The 21,548-nt window shown below is 53.6% G+C and overlaps 9 protein-coding genes across 9 annotated transcripts; 3 read left to right on the plus strand and 6 right to left on the minus strand.

Annotated features, from left to right (window-relative positions):
- Window positions 1-1,691: 1,691 nt before the first annotated feature.
- On the plus strand, window positions 1,692-4,397 carry BDP55DRAFT_725230 (mechanosensitive ion channel; the record flags this gene model as incomplete). Its single annotated transcript, XM_060578989.1, has 2 exons — window positions 1,692-3,101; window positions 3,156-4,397. 2 exons carry the CDS (start codon window positions 1,692-1,694, stop codon window positions 4,395-4,397), a joined length of 2,652 nt encoding a protein of 883 aa, XP_060433505.1.
- A 242-nt stretch (window positions 4,398-4,639) lies between these two features.
- BDP55DRAFT_651676 (dienelactone hydrolase) lies at window positions 4,640-6,279 on the minus strand. Its single transcript, XM_060574072.1, has 6 exons — window positions 6,133-6,279; window positions 6,036-6,078; window positions 5,934-5,974; window positions 5,500-5,651; window positions 5,267-5,392; window positions 4,640-5,161 (listed from the first exon to the last, which is right to left on the minus strand). The coding sequence occupies exons 1-6, from the start codon at window positions 6,194-6,196 to the stop codon at window positions 4,733-4,735; spliced, it is 855 nt and encodes a 284-aa protein (XP_060433506.1). The 5' UTR covers window positions 6,197-6,279; the 3' UTR covers window positions 4,640-4,732.
- A 450-nt stretch (window positions 6,280-6,729) lies between these two features.
- BDP55DRAFT_725232 (ARS binding protein 2-domain-containing protein) lies at window positions 6,730-8,923 on the minus strand (the record flags this gene model as incomplete). The annotated part of the gene is made up of 2 exons (XM_060578990.1): window positions 6,730-8,394; window positions 8,447-8,923. The coding sequence occupies 2 exons, from the start codon at window positions 8,921-8,923 to the stop codon at window positions 6,730-6,732; spliced, it is 2,142 nt and encodes a 713-aa protein (XP_060433507.1).
- A 1,772-nt stretch (window positions 8,924-10,695) lies between these two features.
- BDP55DRAFT_545076 (methyltransferase) lies at window positions 10,696-11,541 on the plus strand (the record flags this gene model as incomplete). The annotated part of the gene is made up of 1 exon (XM_060568547.1): window positions 10,696-11,541. One exon carries the CDS (start codon window positions 10,696-10,698, stop codon window positions 11,539-11,541), a length of 846 nt encoding a protein of 281 aa, XP_060433508.1.
- A 55-nt stretch (window positions 11,542-11,596) lies between these two features.
- BDP55DRAFT_712218 (Sds3-like-domain-containing protein) lies at window positions 11,597-14,025 on the minus strand. The gene is made up of 2 exons (XM_060578200.1): window positions 13,199-14,025; window positions 11,597-13,137 (listed from the first exon to the last, which is right to left on the minus strand). The coding sequence occupies exons 1-2, from the start codon at window positions 13,610-13,612 to the stop codon at window positions 11,938-11,940; spliced, it is 1,614 nt and encodes a 537-aa protein (XP_060433509.1). The 5' UTR covers window positions 13,613-14,025; the 3' UTR covers window positions 11,597-11,937.
- Window positions 14,026-14,290: 265 nt separating this feature from the next.
- On the minus strand, window positions 14,291-15,802 carry BDP55DRAFT_651683 (uncharacterized protein). Its single transcript, XM_060574073.1, has one exon. The coding sequence runs from the start codon at window positions 15,677-15,679 to the stop codon at window positions 14,531-14,533; it is 1,149 nt and encodes a 382-aa protein (XP_060433510.1). The 5' UTR covers window positions 15,680-15,802; the 3' UTR covers window positions 14,291-14,530.
- On the minus strand, window positions 15,786-17,478 carry BDP55DRAFT_651685 (voltage-dependent anion channel). The gene is made up of 6 exons (XM_060574074.1): window positions 17,321-17,478; window positions 17,094-17,271; window positions 16,896-17,045; window positions 16,580-16,841; window positions 16,485-16,527; window positions 15,786-16,436 (listed from the first exon to the last, which is right to left on the minus strand). The coding sequence occupies exons 1-6, from the start codon at window positions 17,340-17,342 to the stop codon at window positions 16,042-16,044; spliced, it is 1,050 nt and encodes a 349-aa protein (XP_060433511.1). The 5' UTR covers window positions 17,343-17,478; the 3' UTR covers window positions 15,786-16,041.
- BDP55DRAFT_628365 (uncharacterized protein) lies at window positions 17,399-17,794 on the minus strand (the record flags this gene model as incomplete). Its single annotated transcript, XM_060571892.1, has 1 exon — window positions 17,399-17,794. The coding sequence occupies one exon, from the start codon at window positions 17,792-17,794 to the stop codon at window positions 17,399-17,401; it is 396 nt and encodes a 131-aa protein (XP_060433512.1).
- Window positions 17,795-19,478: 1,684 nt separating this feature from the next.
- Window positions 19,479-21,500, plus strand: BDP55DRAFT_628366 (uncharacterized protein; the record flags this gene model as incomplete). Its single annotated transcript, XM_060571893.1, has 4 exons — window positions 19,479-19,715; window positions 19,810-20,010; window positions 20,107-20,370; window positions 20,427-21,500. 4 exons carry the CDS (start codon window positions 19,479-19,481, stop codon window positions 21,498-21,500), a joined length of 1,776 nt encoding a protein of 591 aa, XP_060433513.1.
- Between the last annotated feature and the right edge of the window lie 48 nt (window positions 21,501-21,548).

Consider the following 21,548-nt stretch of genomic DNA (forward strand, 5'->3'; position numbering starts at 1 on the left):
GATTATCCGTACACAGCACACACTTGTGTTCTATGTAAGCAAGACAACCTCTGTGCGAGTGTCAAAACTTCGGACATGTCATGATATGCAACCCAGACGGAAAGGAGCAATACCGACGCGTCCCTCGACCTTGCCGGGCAGCTTCTTCCTGCAGGCTGCAAGGCACGTTCACTATTCACGGTTCGTTACTAACGTCAACGACAACAACAACAACAACAACAACAACACTCATATGTCGTAATGTCCCTGTAACTTGCAAGTGCCGCGTCCAGTAACCCAATCCGCACGGCATTCCATAGCGGAAGTAAAATAGATATGCAGAAAAACCAAGAAGTCCACCGGCGAGCACGGCATCACCAAGGCCCACCTGAGAAGAGGCACCTCCACCCAGCTGAGGTACGTATCTCTGCGGACCCTGTGAGGTACCTTACCTTACGAAGTGACAAAGTACCTGGGAGGTGGACACCACAGACCATCCACCAACCAAGAATCGGGAACCGCCAGTCCTGGGTACCGGCCAGTCCCAGCAATCGACCCGAGAACTTCTGAAACTCGTCTATCAGTGGCTTGTCCCCTGCATCAAAGCTGCCAGCCCGTCCTGCAGCAAAAAAAGCCTGCCACTTTGAGATTTCTGGCCCGTTTTCTGCTTGATCTGGCCGTCTGGCTGTTGTCTGGCTGTCCAGGCTCTCGTTCACTGTCCAGGTGCCGGGACCCTAGAATACGTACCTTACTCGAAGTCCTATGCGGCCTGCCAGAGACACATTGACCCAGGACCAGGAAAAAAAAACCAGATGCACCAGAAGGGGGGGGGGGGGGGGGGGGGTGTCCCGGCTTAGCACAGAAGGAAGGGAAAAAAACCGTTCAGGGGTCCCGCCAAGATGCACGCTCCAAGACAGCCGTCCCTCCCACTAACGCGCCTAGCGGCGGCGGCACCCCTTTCGTCCTGTCTTCAGGTTTACGGCTTTCCGCTTGCCTTGCTTGCCTTGCACTTTGATGATCGTCAACCTGCTAACCGCACCTTACCATCCCACGTCTCCATCCTGTTTCCCTAACTAGAACAGAACCTTGCCGTCATTCTCTCTGCCTATGCCTTTTTTCTGGCTCGTCTTTCGCTTAAACCCTGAGCTTCTTCCCCTCCTCGCCTTCTTTTTCATCTAGACTCCCGCTCGTTTCGACCTCTGGCTTTTCTCCCGACCTCTCTCTCTCTCTCTCTCTCTTCCTCTCCTCCTCCCCGCCCTCTTCCCCTACCTGTCCTATCCCGTCCTACCCTCCTCCTCTAAAGATACCCTTTTCCTTGTAATTACCTTCGCTTTTGGGAATTGGGTTGTCGTCACACGAGGATAACACAGAACATACACGCGCGCTCACCTTTTGTAGAACCAAACCCAGTCGTTACTTTGGTTCTCGACCTTTTTTCCCTTTTTCCTCTCGAGTATCACACGACACCTCGATTGGTTTCCTACAAGAGCAGGATTCGACATCCGCTCCGTCTGCGCATTAATAGACTGCAACTATACAGCAAGTGGTCTGTACAACAATCACCAATTACCGTTTTACACCAACATTCCTCCTCCCCCTCCCTCGACTAGATACAACACACTTGAGAGCTCCCTCGCAATTTCGGCATGCCGGGACCTCTCTCGCCGCGGCACTCGGGATTTCTGCCTATAAACAACACACAGTCAAACGACATGCCTGACGGCGATATTCCTCTGACCCAGGTCAGGAGCGCTGCCTCCACTGGCGCAAGAAAGCCCACGATGAACGCTTCCAATAACGAGGACTCTGGCTCCTCCGGCACAAACGAGAAGCATGGTCTCTTCCACCGCCCCAATGGCAAGGGTGGACGTCGCAAGAAGAAGGCAGAGCTTGGCCGTCACGGAACTGCTGGCTCGGATGATGTCAAGGTGAACGCCATGGGTCGCTTCTACACCAAGATCACCAGCGCGTCCGTTGTCACCCGCTACCTGGTTTACATCATTCCCATCGGCATTCTTCTCGCGATACCACTCATCGTTCTCCCCATCACTGGCCACAAAAACGATGTCATGATTGGCAACAAAAGCGAGAAATCGCTATTCTTTTTATTCTTGTGGATTGAGATTGCCTGGCTGACCCTCTGGGCTGGCAAGGTTGTCGCCTGGCTCATGCCTCACGCCTTCATGTTCTTCTGCGGAGTTGTCAGTTCCGGTACGCGCAAGTACGCCACTGTCCTCCAGAACTTGCAGATTGCCCTCTCACTTTTCTTTTGGGCTCTTGCATCATGGCAGTCATTCCAGGCCCTCTTCAAGTCCGACAAGTCCGACAACCAATCTACCTGGATCACGACCATGATTCGTCTGCTTGGTGCCACCTTTGTGTCTTCAGCCGTCTACCTAGGCGAGAAGGCCATTGTTCAGCTCATCGGTATCTCATACCACCAGAGATCCTTCGCCCTCCGCATCAAGGAGTCCAAGCGCGAGGTTCGCTTGCTCGGTCTCCTTTACGACGCTTCCCGCACTCTTTTCCCTATGTACTGTCCCGAGTTTGAGGACGAGGACTATGTCATCAACGATAGTCTCGATTTGATCTTAGCCAAGGCTGCAAAGGGTGGCAAGGGTGGCAATGGTAGCGCTACGCCCCTCCGCCTTGTTGGCGACATCGGCCGTGTAGGAGACAAGATCACCGGTGTTTTCGGTAACATTGCCTCGGAAATCACTGGAAAGCAGGTCTTCAACCCCAACTCGGCTCACTCCATTGTCATCGAAGCTCTTGAGAAGCATAAGCCTTCTGAGGCGCTCGCCCGCCGTATCTGGATGTCTTTCGTGGTCGAAGGAAAGGACTCGCTGTACCCCGAAGACTTCCTGGAAGTGCTTGGACCTGCCTACTCTGAAGAGGCTGATGAGGCTTTCGGTATGATCGATAACGACATGAACGGCGATATCAGCTTGGAAGAGATGACTCGCAAGGTTGTCGAGATTGGCAAGGAACGCAAGGCTATTACCGAGGGAATGAAGGACATTGGTCAGGCGCTTCGCGTGTTTGATAAGGTTCTCATGTTCGTTGTCGTCTTGATCGTCGTCTTCATCTTCCTCGCGTGGTTCCAGTCCAGCTTCTTGACCGTAAGCTTCGACCCACCCTTTATACTCTGGTTTCAACGCCGCTAACCAATCTAGACCGTTGCCACTGCTGGTACTGCGCTTCTTTCCCTGTCATTCGTTTTCGCCGTTACTACTCAGGAATTCCTTGGCTCCTGCATCTTCCTTTTCGTCAAGCACCCCTACGACGTCGGTGACAGAGTCGACATTGTCGGTTCCGAGAAGCAGCAACTCATCGTGGACAAGATTTCGCTTCTGTACACCGTCTTCACTCGTATCGACAAGATGCAGGTTGTCCAGGTTCCCAACATTGCGCTCAACAACCTTTGGATCGAGAACGTTTCTCGTAGCAAGGCCATGAAGGAAGTCATCGACTTGAACGTCTCCTATGACACCAGCTTTGAGGACCTGGAGCTGCTCCGCGTTGAAATGGAGAACTTTGTGCGCAACTCCGACAACTCCCGCGACTTCATGCCTGATATCACCATTGGCGTTGCCGGCGTCGGTGACTTGGACAAGCTTCAGCTTAAGGTCGCGATCAAGCACAAGTCCAACTGGCACAACGACGGCGTTCGCGCCACTCGCCGCTCCAAGTTCATGTGCGCCCTGGCCATGGCTCTGAAGAAGATCCCCATTTACGCCCCTGGCGGTGGCAGCGAGGCTCTAGGTGCTCCTGGCAACCCATCCTATTCCGTTGCCGTCACCGACTCTTTTGCTTCGACGGCTCGCGACAAGGCTGCCAAGGACAAGGAGGCCGCGCGTTTGGTGCCCTCCCCCGCCGCCGAGGGAACTGACGGCAACCCTGACTCTAACACCGAGAAGGCTGCCGCAGCTGAGCTCAATCTGCGTGACCCGATGGCCGAGGAGGAATGGGGCTACCGGGTAGGTGACGAGGATACCCTGTCGTCTAGGGAAGATCGCCGCCGCTCCAACGACATCGACCGCGTCCGCAGTCAGCTGATGAAGCGCGCCAGCACCAAGGGCGGCGGTGGCCGTCGCAAGCCCGGTGAAGGCATTCCCATGTCCCCCGTCGGTGACGGACCTGGTCTCGGTTTGACCCAGACAACGTCTCGCAACCGCATTTACGACGAGGAGGCTGAGACGGGCGTCCAGGGATCATACAACTCCCCTTACTACGGAGCCCAGTCAACGGGGTACTCCGGTTACGGACAGTCTCTGTCTCCCACCATTTCCCCTCCCCACGCTACCAACCTCACCCCCCATCCACTCCAGAGCGCCCCGTCGGGCCAGCGTCCACGCGGACGCAGTGTATCCAACACCCAACAGGAGGCTCAGCAGAGCACTTCAAAGAAGCAGTAAAGGGGAAAGTCATGGATCACACATGAAAAGTAACAAGTAAAAAAGGAGAAGAAGCACAAAAAATTGGAGAAAGATTAATACCAGCCGGTCAATTGTCTGAAACAAAACCCGGGCGTTTTCTTTTACGTGGGCATTTGAGACTGGCTCCCCATGCCTAATGAATTTCCTTACACAAACTTCACATGGGGGGAACAGATAGATTACGAATAGAGTATGATGACATGTCGTCCGCAGATAAATACTATTCCTCTTAACAATGCTTGGTCTTTTCTTCTATCTACGTGATGCGCGTGATAAGCTTACCCTGGGCTGGAGAGACGTGTGTGTTCTGATACTTAGCACACGTGCTCGACCTCGCCAACGCCCTCCAACGGACCCAAATCCAACTTCAACGTCCTCCCAAACAACTCCAATAAAATCTCAAAGCACACCTTTGTAATAGCCGGATCATACCGCCCTTTACTCAACTCATCGCGGATAAACGCGTGCTGGGCCCACGCGAACTCATAAAAGCTCGTCGTGACTCCCGCGTCACGGAGTTTGGAGCGGATGAGGTCGCGGCCCTCGGGGGGGACGTGGGTGTCCTTTACGCCAAAGATCATGGCTACCTCTGCGTGGGTGAGGTTGGTGGCGAAGAGGTCTAGGGTATGGGTGCTGTTTTCGGGGGCCGTGGGGGAGGAGTTTGCGGATGTGTAGGGGCCTAGGGTACGGGTGTGGATGTCTGTTGCGAAGTAGGCTACGCAGGAGGTTATGCGGGGGTCGAGCTGGTGGTTTGGTTAGTAGGGGAGGGTTGTGAGGAGGTGGGGAGTTGGAAGAAGGTTGAGCTGGTGCCGAGGGATGAGAAGGGAAAAGGGATTGTGAAAATGTACAGAGGCTCGGACGGCGAGGTGGCCGCCTAGACACATTCCCGTGCTACCGATTTTGCCGGTGCAGGTTTGGAGGGTGAGGAGATGGTCTACGGTGCGGCGGGAGTCTTCGTCGTAGGACTCGAGAGTCTGATATCAGTATTGAAAAGGGTTAGCGTTTGTACTTCTTGGTGAGGTCTGCTGGTTTCGAGACCGGGAGGGAGGGGTAGGGGGATAGCGAGGATGAGAATTCAGACCTTTTCAACCTTCCAGGCGTTGCCCTTGTCGGTGCCGGGGACATCGTAGGCCAAGGCCTCTGGGCCGGTGAAGTCGTGGTAGGACGAGGGCGCGGCGACGATGTAGCCTTGTCCGGCGATCTGGCGGGCGAAGCGGGCGACGGGGCCGGTTACTTTAGTCTCATTAGTGTGTGGTCACTGGATAACGAAGTTTATGTATCGTCTGGAGTGAAGAGATTGTGAATAGGGTTCTTGAAGTATGGCCTAATACGCCAATAACACTTGAAGACATAGAGTGACATGAAGTCGAAATCCTCGGTCAAGGAACCGGTGAGCTCGGTATCGGCCTCGGTGAGGGTGGGGTGTTTGCATGGAGGGGTCGAGAAGCCGCCCCAGTGCGGGGGAAAGGGCAGCTTTTTGGACCCCGCCATGGTGAAGAGCATGATCTGACTGACCTTGGTAAATCTCGGAAAAGAGGCAGACGCCGGGGAATTTGCTGCAGTTTATGTCAATTGAAATATTCAATAGACTTGCAAGTCTGGAAAAAGAGATCTTACGCTTGGGGATAGCCTGGAATCGAAGGGTGGAAGAGGAAGATTCCTGTCACCATCGTTAGCTTTCGGGTACGATAATTGCAGTTCGATTAGCACGAACTCATTGAACCATCCTTGCCGTCTGCCTTGGTTGGCACGTCGACGTGAGACTCCTTGATAAGCATTTTGAAGGATTTAGATCAGTACGGATTGATGGAGAAGATGGTAGAGAGAGACGATACTCAGAGTGAGGTTTGTTGTAGTTGAGTGATTTGCATCTCATTGGCTAGTAGGACTGGACCTCTAATCTGGAGGACCTTAGTAAGCCCCCATGTTATTCCTCCACTCTTCCTTCCCAGACCACTTTGGTTTGATTGTGAACAGCAGCTAATATCGTCAATAACCTTAGGTAGTAATAGACTTGAGTTTATAGTAACTGCTTGACGAACATCCTTTAAGATGACTGTAGCATTGCTTTTGACCTGGTATTTCTGCCCTCCACCAAAACACCCTGTCCAATCCCTGATATGCGCTCTCTCATGACCCTGCGCCGGCACTATGCTTTCGATTATTACGCCATTCGCATGGTTCCATCCCCTTGCCTGTCCTTCAGGCGAGAGCCCCCTAAAACCCTGGATATTCCAAGGCCCCGTCTTGGCGACCTATGTACGCCGTTTGCTTCCCCCAGCCTCTTATGATTACAAGCCAAGTACCCCCCTCACTTGTTATCAAGATCCTTGGCATCCTGAAACGTCTCGTTCAGCTTCGCCGTAAGCCCGGCCCGCATAGCCTGAATCTCCTTATCCCTCTTCTCCGACAAGGCCAGCAGGTCCCGGTACTTCCTCTCCCACTCCGACTCGGCGCCGCCTGTGCCCTTCATATTGGGCTTCTCCAGCTTCTCCTCGGGCCGCCGCCACCGGTTATACATGACTGTCTGCACCATGTTATAGTTGCCCCGTATCGTCCCCAGCCGGAACTCCCAGCTGCAGCTGTACGTCGCGCGATCCTCGTACTCCTCCTCCCGCTTCACCCGCAGCTTGCTCGTCGTCATGAGCGCTCGCCCGCCGGCCAGCGCGGCAAGATTAATAAGGAAGGCGTCCTGGTTCGGCGCCGTTTGCCACATCCTCTCTACCGTCGTATGTACGAGCGCGTACGCCTCGGCGATGCTGCAATTCTCGATGGTGTTGTTATTTGCGTCGACCCAGTCGCCGTTGGCTGTCTCGTGCGCAAAGTAACCCAGAACGGCGTCAATGTTGGTCCGGTCCTTCATATTTTCGAACATGCCGATGGGTATGTCGTTTGGTTGCGGCGGAATGCCGCTGCCTTTGGCGGCGGGGGGCGGGTCAACCGGCAGGACAGTCTGCGCTTTTAGGTCTACTGGTGGTATAGCACCAGGGGGAAGGCCCGCGCTGTGACTGGGCGGGAATTCTAATGGTGGTGCCGTGGCTGTCATGTTTGGTACGTCGGGTGCTTCTCCCGGGGGGTCCCCGTTGACCATTACGATTGGTGGGGGCGGCGTCGCGAGACGAACAGATCCTCCTTGACGCTCCGGAACTTGTAGTGAGATACTCGGCTTAGCCGGCCGCGGCATGTGCGGCGGTTGGGGTAAATCTGGGACCGCAACTGGCGGTGTTGCGATCTGAGGTATTGGCGCTGGGGGTGTAATCGGGCCCGGCTCAATCTTGCTCTCAGGACTTGGTCGCTTGTACGCCGGCCCTTCGGCGGGGAACGCCACAAATGGCCCATCGACGTTCGTTTTGTTCATAGGCGGTCTCCCTCGAGTCTTGCCGCTGCCTCCCGGCCCGCCACTCCTCCACGCCGAAGACACAACTTTGGCACCGTGCCGCCGGTGAGATGCTTTCGGTCGTGAGGGAGTTATAGCTGACCTCGGTTCTGCGTCACCCCAGAACCCATCATTGCGAGTTGATGGCGTGAGTGCAGACATCGGCCCCTGTGGGTATGCCGTGAGCGGTGTCTGCGCCGTATCAGGGGCCGGAGGCCACCCCGTCACCGATCCCGTGTTGGCGCTCAACTTCAAAGGATCAGAGCAGCCGAATGTAGCCCGCCCATCGGGATGAGCGGACCATGGACCTAAAGCTTCTGCTCGGGCTGATGTGTAAGCCGTTCCCGTCGGCGGCGAGTCCAACCTCGCTCGTTGTGAAGGAGACTTGGCCAAGTCGTCGTCTTCCGGCCTTTTCCTCCCCCTCCTAGGCCGAATCTGTGGTAAAAGAGCTCGAAGAGCCATGTCGTCCTCTGCCAGCACACCATCCCTTCCAGCTTCACACACTGGCGTTGGGTCGTTTGGGATCTCTATCCAGTACGGGTGAGGGTGATCCATCAGATACTCGAAGAAAGCATCCACATGCATAGAATGCATCCAACGCTGTGAAAGTCAGTCGATTGTGCAACCCATTGAACTATGCGTAGGAATATACCTTGAGCCGGACGGCATACTGCTGAATCTTTTGAGAACTCTGGCCCTTATCCTGATCAGGGGGTTCAACGCCCAACTTGAGCGCCAACTCGGCCCACGTCTTGATCTCCTTGGTCTCCAACTGCTTAATGAGCTCGAATAGAGTAAACGTGCTGAAGCTCTTCCCACCGCTCTTGGGCGGGACCCGGAATGCCTCCCGCAGCGCCGCCGTGTCCGTGTCGGGCGGGACCGCCGGGTTGCAGGACATGACGAAGTGGGTGTAGGCATCCTCAATGGTGTCCGCCGTCACGTTCCTGTCCGGGAGGGTGAACCTGCTGCTCGAGATTGATGAAGTCGACGACCGTGGGGCGGCCATGTGCTGCTGTCTCATTGAGGGCGACGGGGATTGCCCATGCATGCCGTTGGGCACCGCCGGCGGCGGTGGGAGCGGCGGTGGGAGCGACTGTGGGTGTTGGTGCTGCTGCTGGTGCTGCTGCATCGTCGGCGGCTGCGGGGATATCATCGCGCATGAGTCGGTGTTGAGTGATCTGGGATACTGGACATCATCACCGACGAGGCGTGAGTTGAACCGCGCATTGATAGCATGCGCGATACGAGTGGACTGCGTTAAAGCTAACGACGACGCGACGAAGGGTATGGGTATCGTGTACGCAGCATCACTCACCCAACCAGCTCAAACACGGGTTGGGCAGAGAATCCTAAGTGCGTCTTTCTGTCTGTTCTTGAGACAAGGGCGGGCAGGTAATAGAGGCTGAATGACCCGGAGGATAACGGGGGGTAAAACCGATGCAATCCGTCCTGTAACTCACGGTCTCATCTACTTAGGTGACGGACAGCAGATCCAAACGGTTCTTTTCGAGATGAGAGGAAAGCTTGGGTCAATCTAAACATTGAATCAAACCGAGCTGGTAAAGTCGGGGTTAACTTAGGGCCCTAGCGAGAGAGCGATGGACGGGCAAAGGAGAGAGCGAGGGACGTGCTAAAATTAGCCTTTGTCACCACCACCACCATAGCAGTTTCTATGCCAGTCAAAGGGGGCACCACTAGCTATGGCACTGGGGGCCAGAGACTAAGAGTCCAGGTAGGATTAGGAAGGGAGGCCCTGGGTGGTAAAGATGAGGTCTTGCTGCAGCCAGGGTCGCTGCAAGCAGATGCGCCATTGCGCTTAGGCCTTAGGGCCATCCGGATGCTGGGAAGGAATCCCCCGAGAGGGATAGAGCTGGAGATGGAGCTTGGCCACTGGTGGTGGTAACTGTGGCAAGTGTGTGTGTGTGGTTAGGGGGAACGGCAATTGCGGCCGTGTCGAATACTCCCAAAACACGGCGTTTCGGGCACTGTGAAATGTCATCATCGACCGGCTTCCCCAGATCGCCTCTCGCTTACTAACTGGCCCCCAAACTTCCAAACTGCAGGAAATGCCTTTACACTTTCCCCCGGCTGCTCTCGGCATTCCGATCTGATCTTGCCGTTTGAAAGCGAAGGCTGTCAAAGACCGAACTCTAATACCTCTTTACGAACCACTCCTGTCGGATTCTGTACGGGTAGCACTAATGTATATTCCAGCTCGGGTATTCTCCACGTTGTGATGTACCTATGGATATGCTCTCGTGATCAATGGCCAGAGACAAGAAAAACTTGTGGCTGCTCAGGCAGACTATCACCTTCGCAAAAGAAATATATCCTTCACACCCTTCAATGCCTTTGTCCACGGTATCCCACATTGGCCCGTCGATCACATTCAATCAAGTGCGGCGTAATTACAAGCCCTTTTCTGACCTACGCCCTTGACTAATGCCCCCATGCTCCTTGTCCTCCTCTACAAACCCCGGAAACCGGAAACCAAGACTTAAAAACCCAAAAACCTCCAAAATGTCACGCATGGTCTCCAACCTGACTAATCCTGCACCTACTCCGTAGACCAATCACCTCCGCACCGAGGCTCTTCAGACCAATCGACTCCAAATGACGTGATTGCTCTCTCACAAGCATAGGCCCATTTTCAACGGTTTGGATGGCTTCATTTATCATCATGCTTTGAAATACAGGATCCAAGTGTAAGAGTATATAACAAGAGAAGAAGCTCTCTCTCTTAGAAGAAGGAAGATTCTGAAGTTATCCCTGATCTCACAAAGACCATCTCATCATCATCCTCGAAGTGAAATCAACTGGGACCAAACTCATTTACAACTCCAGCATAAATCTCTAAATATCATTGTATAGCACACTACAACTACAGCCAAAACTTCACAAATGGCCATCGACAGAGTCCCCCGCGGCCAAGTCCGCGCAACCCTGAACTTCTTCGCCGCGCCCCCCGACTCCTCCTCCCCCTACAACCTCATCAACCCAGACGGCCCTCCCACCAGGAACTACGGCGATGCCCCAACAGAGACCCTCCTAAACGACATCCGCGGCCGTGAATCAGACTTCACCCTAGACCGCGACGCCTTCGCCGTAATCCGCAACCTCCCGCCCTCCGCAGAAGAGAACTTTACCGACGACGAATCCGTCAAGGAGAAATACTACCCGGAACTCGAGAAGCTGCTCCTGGAGCACGTTCCGGGAAGCAACCGCGTTTTATTCTTCGACCACACCATCCGCCGCGCAGACCCCAAAGCTCTCCGGAACCCAGTCACCCGCGTCCACATAGACCAAACCCCGGCCTCGGTCATCCAGCGCGTAAAAAAGCACCTGCCCCAGGAAGAAGCGGATAAGCTCCTTGCGGGCCGATACCGCATCATCAACGTCTGGCGACCGCTCAATAAGACGCCCGTCGAGTCGTTCCCGCTAGGCTTCGCTTCGTCGTCGACGCTGGCAGACGAGGATATCGTGCCCATCGAGCACCGGTATACCACGGGCTACACTGGTGAGACGGCAGGTATCAAGTTCAACCCGGAGCAGAAGTGGTATTACCTGAGCGGCATGACGGGAGACGAGCGGCTGCTGCTCGAGTGCTTTGACAGCGAAGGCCTGCGGGACGGCACTGGTGTTGAGGGAGGTCGCGTGGCTCACACTGCATTCGAAGATCCGAGAACTAGGGCTGATGCCGTGGGCCGTGAGAGCATCGAAGTACGGGCATTGGTGTTTGGTCCTTAGATACACGCATCTGGAGCTGATATGAGTTATACTTATGAGTCAATGATAATATGAATATTTTGAACTATGAGCATCGGGGCACCAATGCCGTGTTACCCCTCAAATCCGGACAAGACTATTGTCTATCCGTTGTAGCACCACCTCTCTGTCATATCAGACATGCCAACCTTTGCTGTGGATTCGTTGTATTGTCCACTAGATGCACCCCTCAATCATGAAAAGGAAAAAAGAAAAGAGATATAAGCTTGCTCGATGCTGTGGAGTTTGACCGCAGTCAACGGGGTTGGTTTGTGCCCCCAAAAGTCGTTCGAATACACTCCTGCCAATGATCCTTGCCTGGATCACGACCATTTTGATTCCCAAACGCCGAAACACCATTCAACTGCTCGTACGTCATCACTGGTTCTGGTTCTTACGACCCTTGCCGCGGGCACTTCCTTGTCGACTCATCGCTGCGCCGCCAGTTGCGCTGCTGGTACGGCTCATAGGGACGGCGGCAATGGCCGCGAGGGACGGTGGAGGAGCCTCATCTCTAATGCTGCTCTCAATCGGCATCAAATCCTCACGAAGTTTTGTCGGATCCGGTCGGGGGCCTGGCTTGAAACCCGTGTATGGCGTCATGGTGTAAGGCGTGATGGAAGCCTCCAAGATCCTCCTGCTGCCATTGGGATGGTCGATCGAGTCGCCAGGCTTGTGGTTGTAGTCGTACTTCTTGAACATGTCCATGACCATTATATCGGAGTTGATCTCCTCGTGCGACAGCGGTTGCGGCAGGTTGCCGTCAGTATTGCCTCTGACCGGCTTGAAGTAGTTGGTCACAGAAACCGACGGCAGTTTGGCAGGCTCATGTGGCTGCATGATTTCGAGGTACTTGGGCAATTCCAAGCCATTGGCTCCCTCGACGGCGTCGATCAGGTTCTGGTTGATGCCGGCCCTTGTGCTTCTAGTGGCGTGGGAGCTGGTGCGCTCCATTGTTGGTGCAGACAGAGCCTCGCTATCATGTTCACCGTTTTCGTCGCCGTTGCCGGAGTCGCTGCCCGGAGAGGAGCCCCCGTTCGCGTAGGGCTTGTGTCTGAGGATGTGCTTGTGGGAAGCAACAGCTGCAGCGTTGTATGCCATGCTGAGCTCCTTCTCGGTGAAGAGCTTATCGATGCTGTAGGCTGGGCCATTTTGTTTCGCAGCGACTCGAAGCTTCTCGTTCTGCCATAGAGGCGTTGTGTTGTTGGGGTCGAGCGCTCGTCGGGACGGAACGGGGGAGCCGTCATCTTCGCCAGGGTGCCTCTTGCGCTTCTTGCTGTCCGCATAGCTGGCAAGCTCTTCAGCGTCCTTGCGTAATCTCGTCGCGCGCTTCCCGTGTGTGCCACCGGGGCTCGCCGGATTGGTGATGCTGAACTGGTTGGGGTGGAGCAGCAACGCCGAAGAATCTGAAATCTCTAAGGCTTCCTTCTCTTTATTCAGGCGGTACTTTCTCGACAGCAGGGTATTAACGAGCCTATCGCGAAGTGTTGACGAAAGGGCCTGGTGCTCGCGCTTGGCAGTCTCGACCTTGTAGAGATATTCGTTCTTGTACTGGTGGAGGCGACGCTCATGCTCGTGCTGTTGTTGGGTTTGTTAGCTTTGCAGACATGACGACAAGGAAAACTCGACCACGACTTACCATGTGTTGAAGCAAGTGAAAGTCCCTGTACTCGACAAGATCCTCGATTCCCTGGACAAAATCCTCGAAATTGGGGCCGGCCATCTGCAGCAGGGTGCGGTTGCTGTCGGACAGCGCCTCCTGTCCCTGCGTCTCCTCATGTTCCTGTCGCAGGCTGGCAATGACATTCAGGACATCGTCGGCGTAGGGGTCGATGCGCTGGACGAGGTTGGTGTCAACCTGGACCTTTTGGAGCTGATCGCGGTAACCAAGGTCACGATCCCGACTGAATTTCTCTTGCAGGTTGGCGATCTTGTCGACAAGTGCCTGGCGCTTGCGGTCGCGCTTCGATTGGGGCGCCGGAGAGGCTCGGCCGGCCTTTGGTTGAGCGGGAGCACTCCCCAAATTGGGGATGGCTGCTTCGTTGGCTGCCATTGTAAGATGGACGGATAGCTTCGTGTATAGGTCGTTTGACGGTGTAATCAGTTCGCTTGGTCGAGGTGAGGAGCGCTGTTGAAGTTGAGGAGAATGATCCGGTCTGGGTGTGTAGAGGGTAACCGTCGCAAGCCGGAGCTCAAGCAAAACCAAGTTCGCTAGAAGGGGAGTTTGAAGAGAAAAGCTTCGGGAGTTGATTCGATAGAGAATATACCTCTCATTCAGGACTCTCGAATAGGGAGGATACCGTTCAACCGCCCATTCGTAGCGGTAGCTCTGGCTTGGGTGTTTGTGTGGGAGATCGTAGAATCGGAGAAAGGTGAGAGGACGCTGCGGAACGAGATGGTCCTGTGCAGTGTGTGCTTGCCTTGTCAGCCTTTCCGCTAAGTGACCGCATGCGCCTCCAAGTTCTGTACCTGACCGCTGGAGGGGTGAATTTTTCTTATTGGACGGGGGGTCACCCGATGACTTCCGCAGGGGCCAGGGCAGTTAGTGTGCGCTATGCGGAAGGGATGAAAAAAAAAACAGCAGAGGTGGCCTGCAACTCAGCGCATGCCGATTTTAGACCGAACCCCCCTAGGCTTTCAGATTGCGGTCTCCAGCAAGGTACAACCTCAACTGGAAGGCTCATGAGACGAACACTCTATGAGCGATGGTGACGGTAATACCAAGGAGTGCACTTGCAGTCAACAATTGTGAGATAATGTGAGATATTACATAACAACAGACCTCTACCTCTCACTAGTAACCTTGTCTTCCTCTATCTTCATGCTATTGAGTTTATGTGTATTCGTACGGATACTTGCCGCTCTATCTTACGAGGACTCACACTCACTGCCACCCAGAAGCCCAGACTCCAGTGAATCACCGCTTGCATGTAAAGCTCCTTGATTTGCTTGGTCTGATCGATCATAATGTTTATAAACCATTCCTGAGCTTCTGAAGCTGGCTCATCAAGCCGTATCCTCCAAGATACGTCTTGGTCTCCGCGGCATCAGCATGAACGCTTCCCTTCCTCGCCCGCCCCTCGTTCCCATCTCTCCTGCTCGCCTGATCAACCTCCCTCATGAGATCCCGATGCCGGTCCTCCACCATTTTAGCCAGGCTCTCAATGAACTTTGTCCTGCCCTTCTCCTCCGCCGTGCCCTTCCACACCTTGTTGAGCTCCTTTAGCTCCTCGATCCGCTGCGCCGCCTTCTCGATGCCCTTGACGGGATCCTCTGACTTGGTCAGCAGCTGCGAGATCTCGTCTCGCAGACCCTGCAGCACCTGCTGGCCCTTCTCCTCCGTGCTGTGTTGCTCCGCGCCGGGATCAGGCGCCGAGACGGAGAGGAAGGACGAGCTGACTGAGAGCTCCGAAGGTGGGAAGACGAATTCCATGGCGTCGCCAAAGGTCTTGATGACGGTGTCGAGGCGGGAGCGGACCACCGTCAGCGTCCGCAATTGATTGATGTACGGCGGTTCTGAGGTTTCCGCTTTGCCATCCGTGCCTATGGCCTCATCGTCGCCAGTCTTGCTGGCGCCCACGGATTCTCTCCTTTCTTGATCATCCGTGGCCTTGGGTGACGCTTCCTTCGCCTCCTGATCCACACCACTCGGTGCGAACTTCTTGATATCCTCCTGCAGCGTCTCATTCATCGTCTCAGCAAGACTCAGAGTCTCACCTCGGAGAAGCTCGACTTCATAGGCGAGTCGGCTACCGCTCCGGAGGATGTCGTCCGTCAACTGGGTCAACGTGCCGGAAAGCCTCGTCGTGTGGATGTTGAGCTGGGACAGCAGCGCTTGCGCCTCATTGGACAACTCGGCCAGCAGGACGGCCTGGCCGTTGCCGTTGCTTCTTGATGAATGGTGGCTACCATGTTGAAGCGGTGGTAAGGTAGCATTCAGGTACGCTGCTGGGTCAAACGAAGGGTCCAAGAAGCTCTGTAGAAAGTCGTCTGCCACATGGCTTGATTTGGGCTGGATTGTTGCTTCCGACTGTTCGCGAGTGTGGATAGGGAGCGTTTTGGGGGCGCCGGCATTGCTGCTCTGTCGGCGATGTAACGCCGATTTAGAATCCCATGACATATTTTCAGTGGAAGCCTGATGTTGAGAGTCAAAGAGGTGAGATATTGGGGGTATTACTTCGCGATTTCGACTCGCTAAGGACAGGTCTCATCTGAATGGATGAATCCATGGACTGAGTTTAGTGGTGAGAGGTTGGGGGCGGCCAGCCCCACTTTCACCCGCTGCCGCTCTCCCTTGGCCGAGAATAGGCGGTATCCTCCAACTTCAGCCCACGGTGTTGTCTGGCTCCGATTTACAACAGAATTTCACGTGTTAGGATGCCTCAGCAATTGAAACGGATGGTATCACGAGAAATCATGGTTTATCAAGGTTTCTTGTACTTTTTGAGCTCCGTTGCAGAAGTAAACCTCTAAAATTGTCCACTATTGGGTATCTTTGGGCCATAAGAGCTCCCGCTTGTACAAACATCGAATCATCGTTACAAATACAATAAACCAGATGACTATTAGACACGCGGCGAAGACGCATCCGAATATTTGCAATCCGTTATTCTGCAAGGCTTTGCCAAGCGCGGTCGTGGCTGTGACAAGTGCAGTATTCGGGAAGACAAATGACCACCATGTCATTTGGAAAGGCATCTTACTCTCTGGCCGCACATACTTCCAAAGCGATCCTACAGAAACGATGAAGAACCACATGCTCAACCCCCAAAGCCATAGCCCAATCAAGACAGACATGACTTTGATGATGGGAACGGCCAGATCGGTGCCCAGGAAATTGCCGGGCAGTATTTTGTCTGCGGAATTACCGAGTTGAACTGTAACGATTAGTCGGGCCTTCAACTGTATCAGAGGGGAGACGCTACCTAATCCTCCAACCGTGAAAGCAAATGGTCCGATAGAGATGAACTGATTTGGTCAGCATCACTCTTCCAAAGTTGTATCATTAAGGACAACGCACCACACCAGGGCGTTGGAAATCCCGCGGTAATTTCTGCGTCATCAACCGATAGATAAACGCAGCAGAGATCATGAAGGCAATCAAGCAGCCCGCACCTTGCGTAGCGACTGCACAGAGTGCAATGGCAGTCCTGTTGAGAGTAACGACCTGCTGATTTGTTTGCACAGCGGCTTGGATAAGGTTGCTTGCGAAAGGTGCCGTGAGAAGCAGAGGATAGGCCGGAAAGACCCAGGTGGGAGTCATGGTATGAATGGGAAAGATCCTAATAAGAGTTAATCAGACCGAAACTACTCTCCTAGGCTGAGAAGAAGCTCACAATGTCGACCAAAGAATCAGGTAAATAGTGGCACTCGCAACCACACTCAAGGCTATGTAGAACCAGAACAGAATCTGCATGATTCTAAGGAGCCAAGGCCCTACATGCGGCACACCGAACTGGCATATGTTGATCGATATGATAGCGAAGCTATAGCTGTTCAGTTGATGCCCAAGTAGGACCGGTCAGGGAGCTTACGAGACAACAGCTGAAGGAATGAAGAGCGATTCCGTCTGGTCTGTAAATGAATGGGTGAGAGCCCCTGGTCTAGATTTGAATCGAATACTGGCAAGGGCACAGTTCATAATGAAGAGGATGACGTTGAGCAGGAAGAAGGCTACGGCTATGCCGTTGAGCCATGTAGCTTGGTAGGGAACTGTCCCAAGTTAGCATATGCGCCGAAAGGTAGTATTGATGTTACTGACGAGAGTGTATCACATTCGCCATTCCTCCGGTAGCCTACTACGATCAGTATCTTTTAACTATGGTTTGTTACATATTACCTACCATTGTCTATCAATCGTTAGCACCAATATTGTTTGGATGAGCGGGTGTATTACCATGGTGAACCAAGTCCAGGTATGACAGGCGATCCGATCTCGAATTCCTACTTTGTCCAAGCCAGAATGCTTCTCTAACGTAGCTTTTGCGTTGTTTGGACTAGACTCATTCGACTCTGGCTGTCGCTCGGCCCGTGGCATCGCCATGCCATCCTCCGTTTCTAAGGCCGGTCCATAGGAGGAATGAGGAACAAAGGGGGGGCGTCTCAAAGGAGACCTAGGTAAGGGCAATGATGCCAAAGGAGATTCGTTCGGAGTAGCAAAGTACGAGGGGCGGTTGCTGTGCTCATCCGGGGTCTGGTAGCCGCAGTTGGCTACCATTTCATGGGTGGGGGCCATTTTGCGGTGGGAGAATCCCAATCTTCAGGTCCTCGAGCCAGTAGCTTCGACACAACGTAAAGAGGGAAGAGTAGGCTGGGCTCAGCATTAGAGAGGGCGATGTTCATGTAGACGAGGTTCGTGATGAAAACAACGTGGTCGAGGAACAGAGAGCCGAGATCGAAAAGAGGCATGCTCAAAAGCGGGCGGGCGTCCAAGAACGCAGTTCCGCGCAGTGCGGGTTGAGTAAAGGTGTGTCGTTGGAGAGGCGTGAGGGGAGAATTAGCCCCGGGCGTGGACGAGACGTGTGGGTGGATATAGTCAGATGCCGTCCTGGTTGTGTCGTGGTGCAGGGCCACAAACGCAGATCCTAGCTCCTTCCTTGCGCCAGGGTGAGCAACGAGTCGTCCTGTGGGCTGCGGCCAAGGCAATCTGAGGTGGTGTCGTTAGTTTTTTTCCTGGGCTTGTCCGTCGTGAATGGACGGAGTTGTTATGGTGTTTGTGGCGGCAGTCGCGTGGGAGATGTACACCGACAATGACGCGCTCAACAGTTGGAATCACGATAGGATGGAAGCTGGCTGGGAATTCGGTATTCGCAATGAGGTTTCACAGTCAATGTTGTCAGTGACTTTTCTTGGTGTTACGGAAGGTGGCCCGGCTTGGTTGAGTAAGGCAAATCCTAGTGAGAGGTTGTGAAGTGTAAAGTGGTGCCTGCGTCATACAGAGAGTTGGCGGTAGCAACGGCGTGCTAGAACTTGCCCAGAGAACCGGATATGACCCTGCCGCGGATGACACAGCACGACTGGGGTCTCAGCACATCATGTGGGGTCAACCAACACCTGAAGGCTGTCACTGCCTTACACAAGTGTAGCGGAGGTGCAGAGTTGTAAACTAGTTGCTAAATTTTTTCATTTTTTTGTCTTGTTCAGCTCGCTCACAAGTAGTACAGTGTACAACAAATCAACCGCCGGCCTAGAGAGTAGCCACCGCCAGTGATTGGCCATCTTGATAAGACCTGGACAGCGAGTGTCGAGTTCCATGCTGATAGCTATGTAATAATCCGCATCTGTGTCCAGCGCAGCGCTTTTCAACTACACGCGAGGGTCGGTAGCTTATCGTCGACATCGCTGATAGGCTGCATGATACCATCCGGACAACGCTAGGCATGGGGGACCAGCATAGGGTAGCGGCAACCCAACGGTTCGCACCTCGAGCTCTCCTAAAGTTGTGTCCTTCAACAACCGTTCGGGCCGGTACTTCCGGCCAAGCATCTAGCCCAAGATTTCGGCCTCAACCATGTGAGATATCTAGACTTCAACTTACGTTTCGAGAACGGTGACATCTCCGGTTGGCTTCACTGCCATGAATTCATACATGTACACCGTACCCGCAGTGCAGCAATGATGACGCCAGGATTGTGGATTTGACTGCCCCCACTCAAGTCGTGTCGTTGTTGCCATGTGAAATGTGAGGCACCTGCCGGTCTTCCTCAGAGGTATCATCCCTAAGAGATTCGCCGGCGTGTACCTCGTGCCTTCCCAGGCGGGATGAACAACCTTTCTTTCTTCAGAAAATGCTCCAAGGTACCCTTGTAGCACCTTGGAGTTCAACGACACTCTTTCCTCGACAGAACCCATCTTTTTGTTTAAAATTATCGGAACGCAGGGCTCCTGTCTGACGATGAGGTTCAATCTCACCGCAAATCATGAACACAGTCGCATTGTCGCTTGACCCAGTTGTTCTGCTTGACCCCACGACTAATTCCTTCCTTGACATCGCGAGCACCATTTCCTTCCGCTCATCAACAGACCAAGTTTTATTCTCGACTGCCGATGAGCTGCTCAATGGCATTCAGGCAGGGGAGTTGTTTGTCCTCAAAGCCCAGACTTGTCGATTTCTAGTCTCGGTTGCCCAAGAGGAAGACAGTGCAAATGACCAAACAGTTTTTACAGACACTATTGCCGCGAACATAATCAGCTACCCGGCAAGCATTATCATCGACGATATCACATCCGGCACTTGCTAACGAATCACAGATTTGGGCCCAACTAGGAATCGAAATAGTATATGATGTGGAGAGTCCGTTCAGCCATGGGCATTTATCCTTTAAGATTGAGCACGCCGGATCTGTGTTATACCCAACGCTACCTTCCAACACTACGGTCATCACTATGCAAAATCTAACCTGTTCGTTCTCCTTCCGTCGGAAACCATCCACCCCCGAAGGCTCCATGATAGTGAATCCTCAAAGGAGGTTGTCAATGACTGGTAGCCATGGTCCTCTCTCTGGCCCAGAAAGTGACTTGGGCTTAAGTATCTCGTCTGCTGAATAGGGTCCACAAGACGACATCGACGACCCTTTTGACAGCCAAGACTCAGGCGTCTGTCTTATAACTTGCGATACTGCAACCGCATTCAACAAGCAGACCGCTCAGGATGGAGATGTCACTTATTCCGTAGGTCGACTTGTGGAAGCCGGCCTTAACGCATTGTTCGTTGGTCACAAGGCCGTTGGCAGTATCAGGATGTTAACAACAATGGGAACACCAACACTTATCTGCCTCGCACCCGAGGTTTTCAACATAGGCTATCTTTCGGTAGGTTGTCTTCTTGGCCACTTTTTCCACTAATGCAAAAATTAAACAAGACACAGTCCTTGACTACTCGGTCTCGCCTTCTACCAGCATTGTCCTCTGTGTTCCAAGACCTTGGTCACATTGAGTCTCGTCGACTCCGAGACCATGATTCTGTCTCAGAGAGCATCCTTTTATACGATCAGAATAGCGCGGTCGAAGGCTATAGGCATCGGATTTGGAGGCTCATGCGTGGCCAAATCCCCCCCTACGAAGAAGCCAAATCCGCACAGCAACAACCCCGAGAATTAGCGACACATCCAGACGAGGCCTTGAGAGACCTGAGCTTTGATTCCATGACTTCTTATGGAGCTAGATCAGAGGACGAAGCCTTACTTCGTGACGAACTTGACCTTGCGACCAATGTTGAGCTTCAAGCAAACCAACATCGCAACATTCGGGAGACGTTATCAGATATCGATTTAGAGTTTGGCCAGAACACAGCTCCTTCATGGACAGTTGACGACAATCCGTTTTTGTCTTCTTCACCCCTGACCATGAAGTTTCCTGCGGACCGGAGCGAGCCTGAAGACGAGCAAGAGGAATGCGACGACGAGGGCTGCTACCCAGAAGACAATTCGAACCACGATGTCAATCAAGAAGCTTTTGGCTCGCTATGGTCGCCGCTACCACTCTCAAATTTCGGAGGGCCTTCTGACCCAGATAACGAGGCAGACCCAGAGGCAAATAGGCCGGGTTGGGCTTTCGACTTGGCAGACGCGTCGCTACCACCTCTTCATTTAACGCGAGAAATAGTCAGGGGCACTCCTGGAAGTTACAGCGACTCGTCAAATTCCGGTCTTAGTATGGAGGACGAGATCGACTTCAGAGCGGGTTATGGTGCCGATGACCCCCAAAGGCTAGGGTCGACATCCTTCGTATCCTACAGTGATTGGCGAAGTGACGAGGACAAGGGGCCGCTCTCGGAGCTATCATTCCAAACAACCAGCAATGACCGCCAAACGGATGGTGATGAGATATTCGGAGGACTTGACTTCGGCCGTTGTGAAACTATACCCCAGGATTACATGTCGCCAAGTGAGGTCTTTTCCGGAAGCGAGATTGACCTTGACGAAGACGACCAAATCGAGTAAATCAACCTTCAGAAGCTTACTGGTAGTCTGTGGGATGATATTTCGCCA

Source organism: Colletotrichum godetiae, assembly GCF_030913485.1.
Source record: "Colletotrichum godetiae strain CBS 193.32 chromosome Unknown BDP55scaffold_7, whole genome shotgun sequence".
Lineage (NCBI taxonomy): Eukaryota > Fungi > Ascomycota > Sordariomycetes > Glomerellales > Glomerellaceae > Colletotrichum > Colletotrichum godetiae.

Excerpts from the sequence above, each read along its gene's own strand:
- BDP55DRAFT_651683 (XM_060574073.1), bottom strand. The coding sequence starts at position 15,679 with ATGTCATGGGATTCTAAATCGGCGTTACATCGCCGACAGAGCAGCAAT.
- BDP55DRAFT_712218 (XM_060578200.1), bottom strand. The coding sequence starts at position 13,612 with ATGGCAGCCAACGAAGCAGCCATCCCCAATTTGGGGAGTGCTCCCGCT. Across the intron at positions 13,138-13,198 it reads TTCACTTGCTTCAACACATG|CACGAGCATGAGCGTCGCCT; the intron begins GTAAGTCGTGGT and ends ACCCAACAACAG.
- BDP55DRAFT_651676 (XM_060574072.1), bottom strand. The coding sequence starts at position 6,196 with ATGCTTATCAAGGAGTCTCACGTCGACGTGCCAACCAAGGCAGACGGC. Across the intron at positions 5,975-6,035 it reads ATTCCAGGCTATCCCCAAGC|CAAATTCCCCGGCGTCTGCC; the intron begins GTAAGATCTCTT and ends CATAAACTGCAG. Across the intron at positions 5,162-5,266 it reads ACCTCGCCGTCCGAGCCTCT|CTCGACCCCCGCATAACCTC; the intron begins GTACATTTTCAC and ends CCAAACCACCAG.
- BDP55DRAFT_651685 (XM_060574074.1), bottom strand. The coding sequence starts at position 17,342 with ATGGCGAATGTGATACACTCTC. Across the intron at positions 17,272-17,320 it reads GGCGAATGTGATACACTCTC|TTCCCTACCAAGCTACATGG; the intron begins GTCAGTAACATC and ends AACTTGGGACAG. Across the intron at positions 17,046-17,093 it reads ATTCCTTCAGCTGTTGTCTC|CTTCGCTATCATATCGATCA; the intron begins GTAAGCTCCCTG and ends GAACAGCTATAG.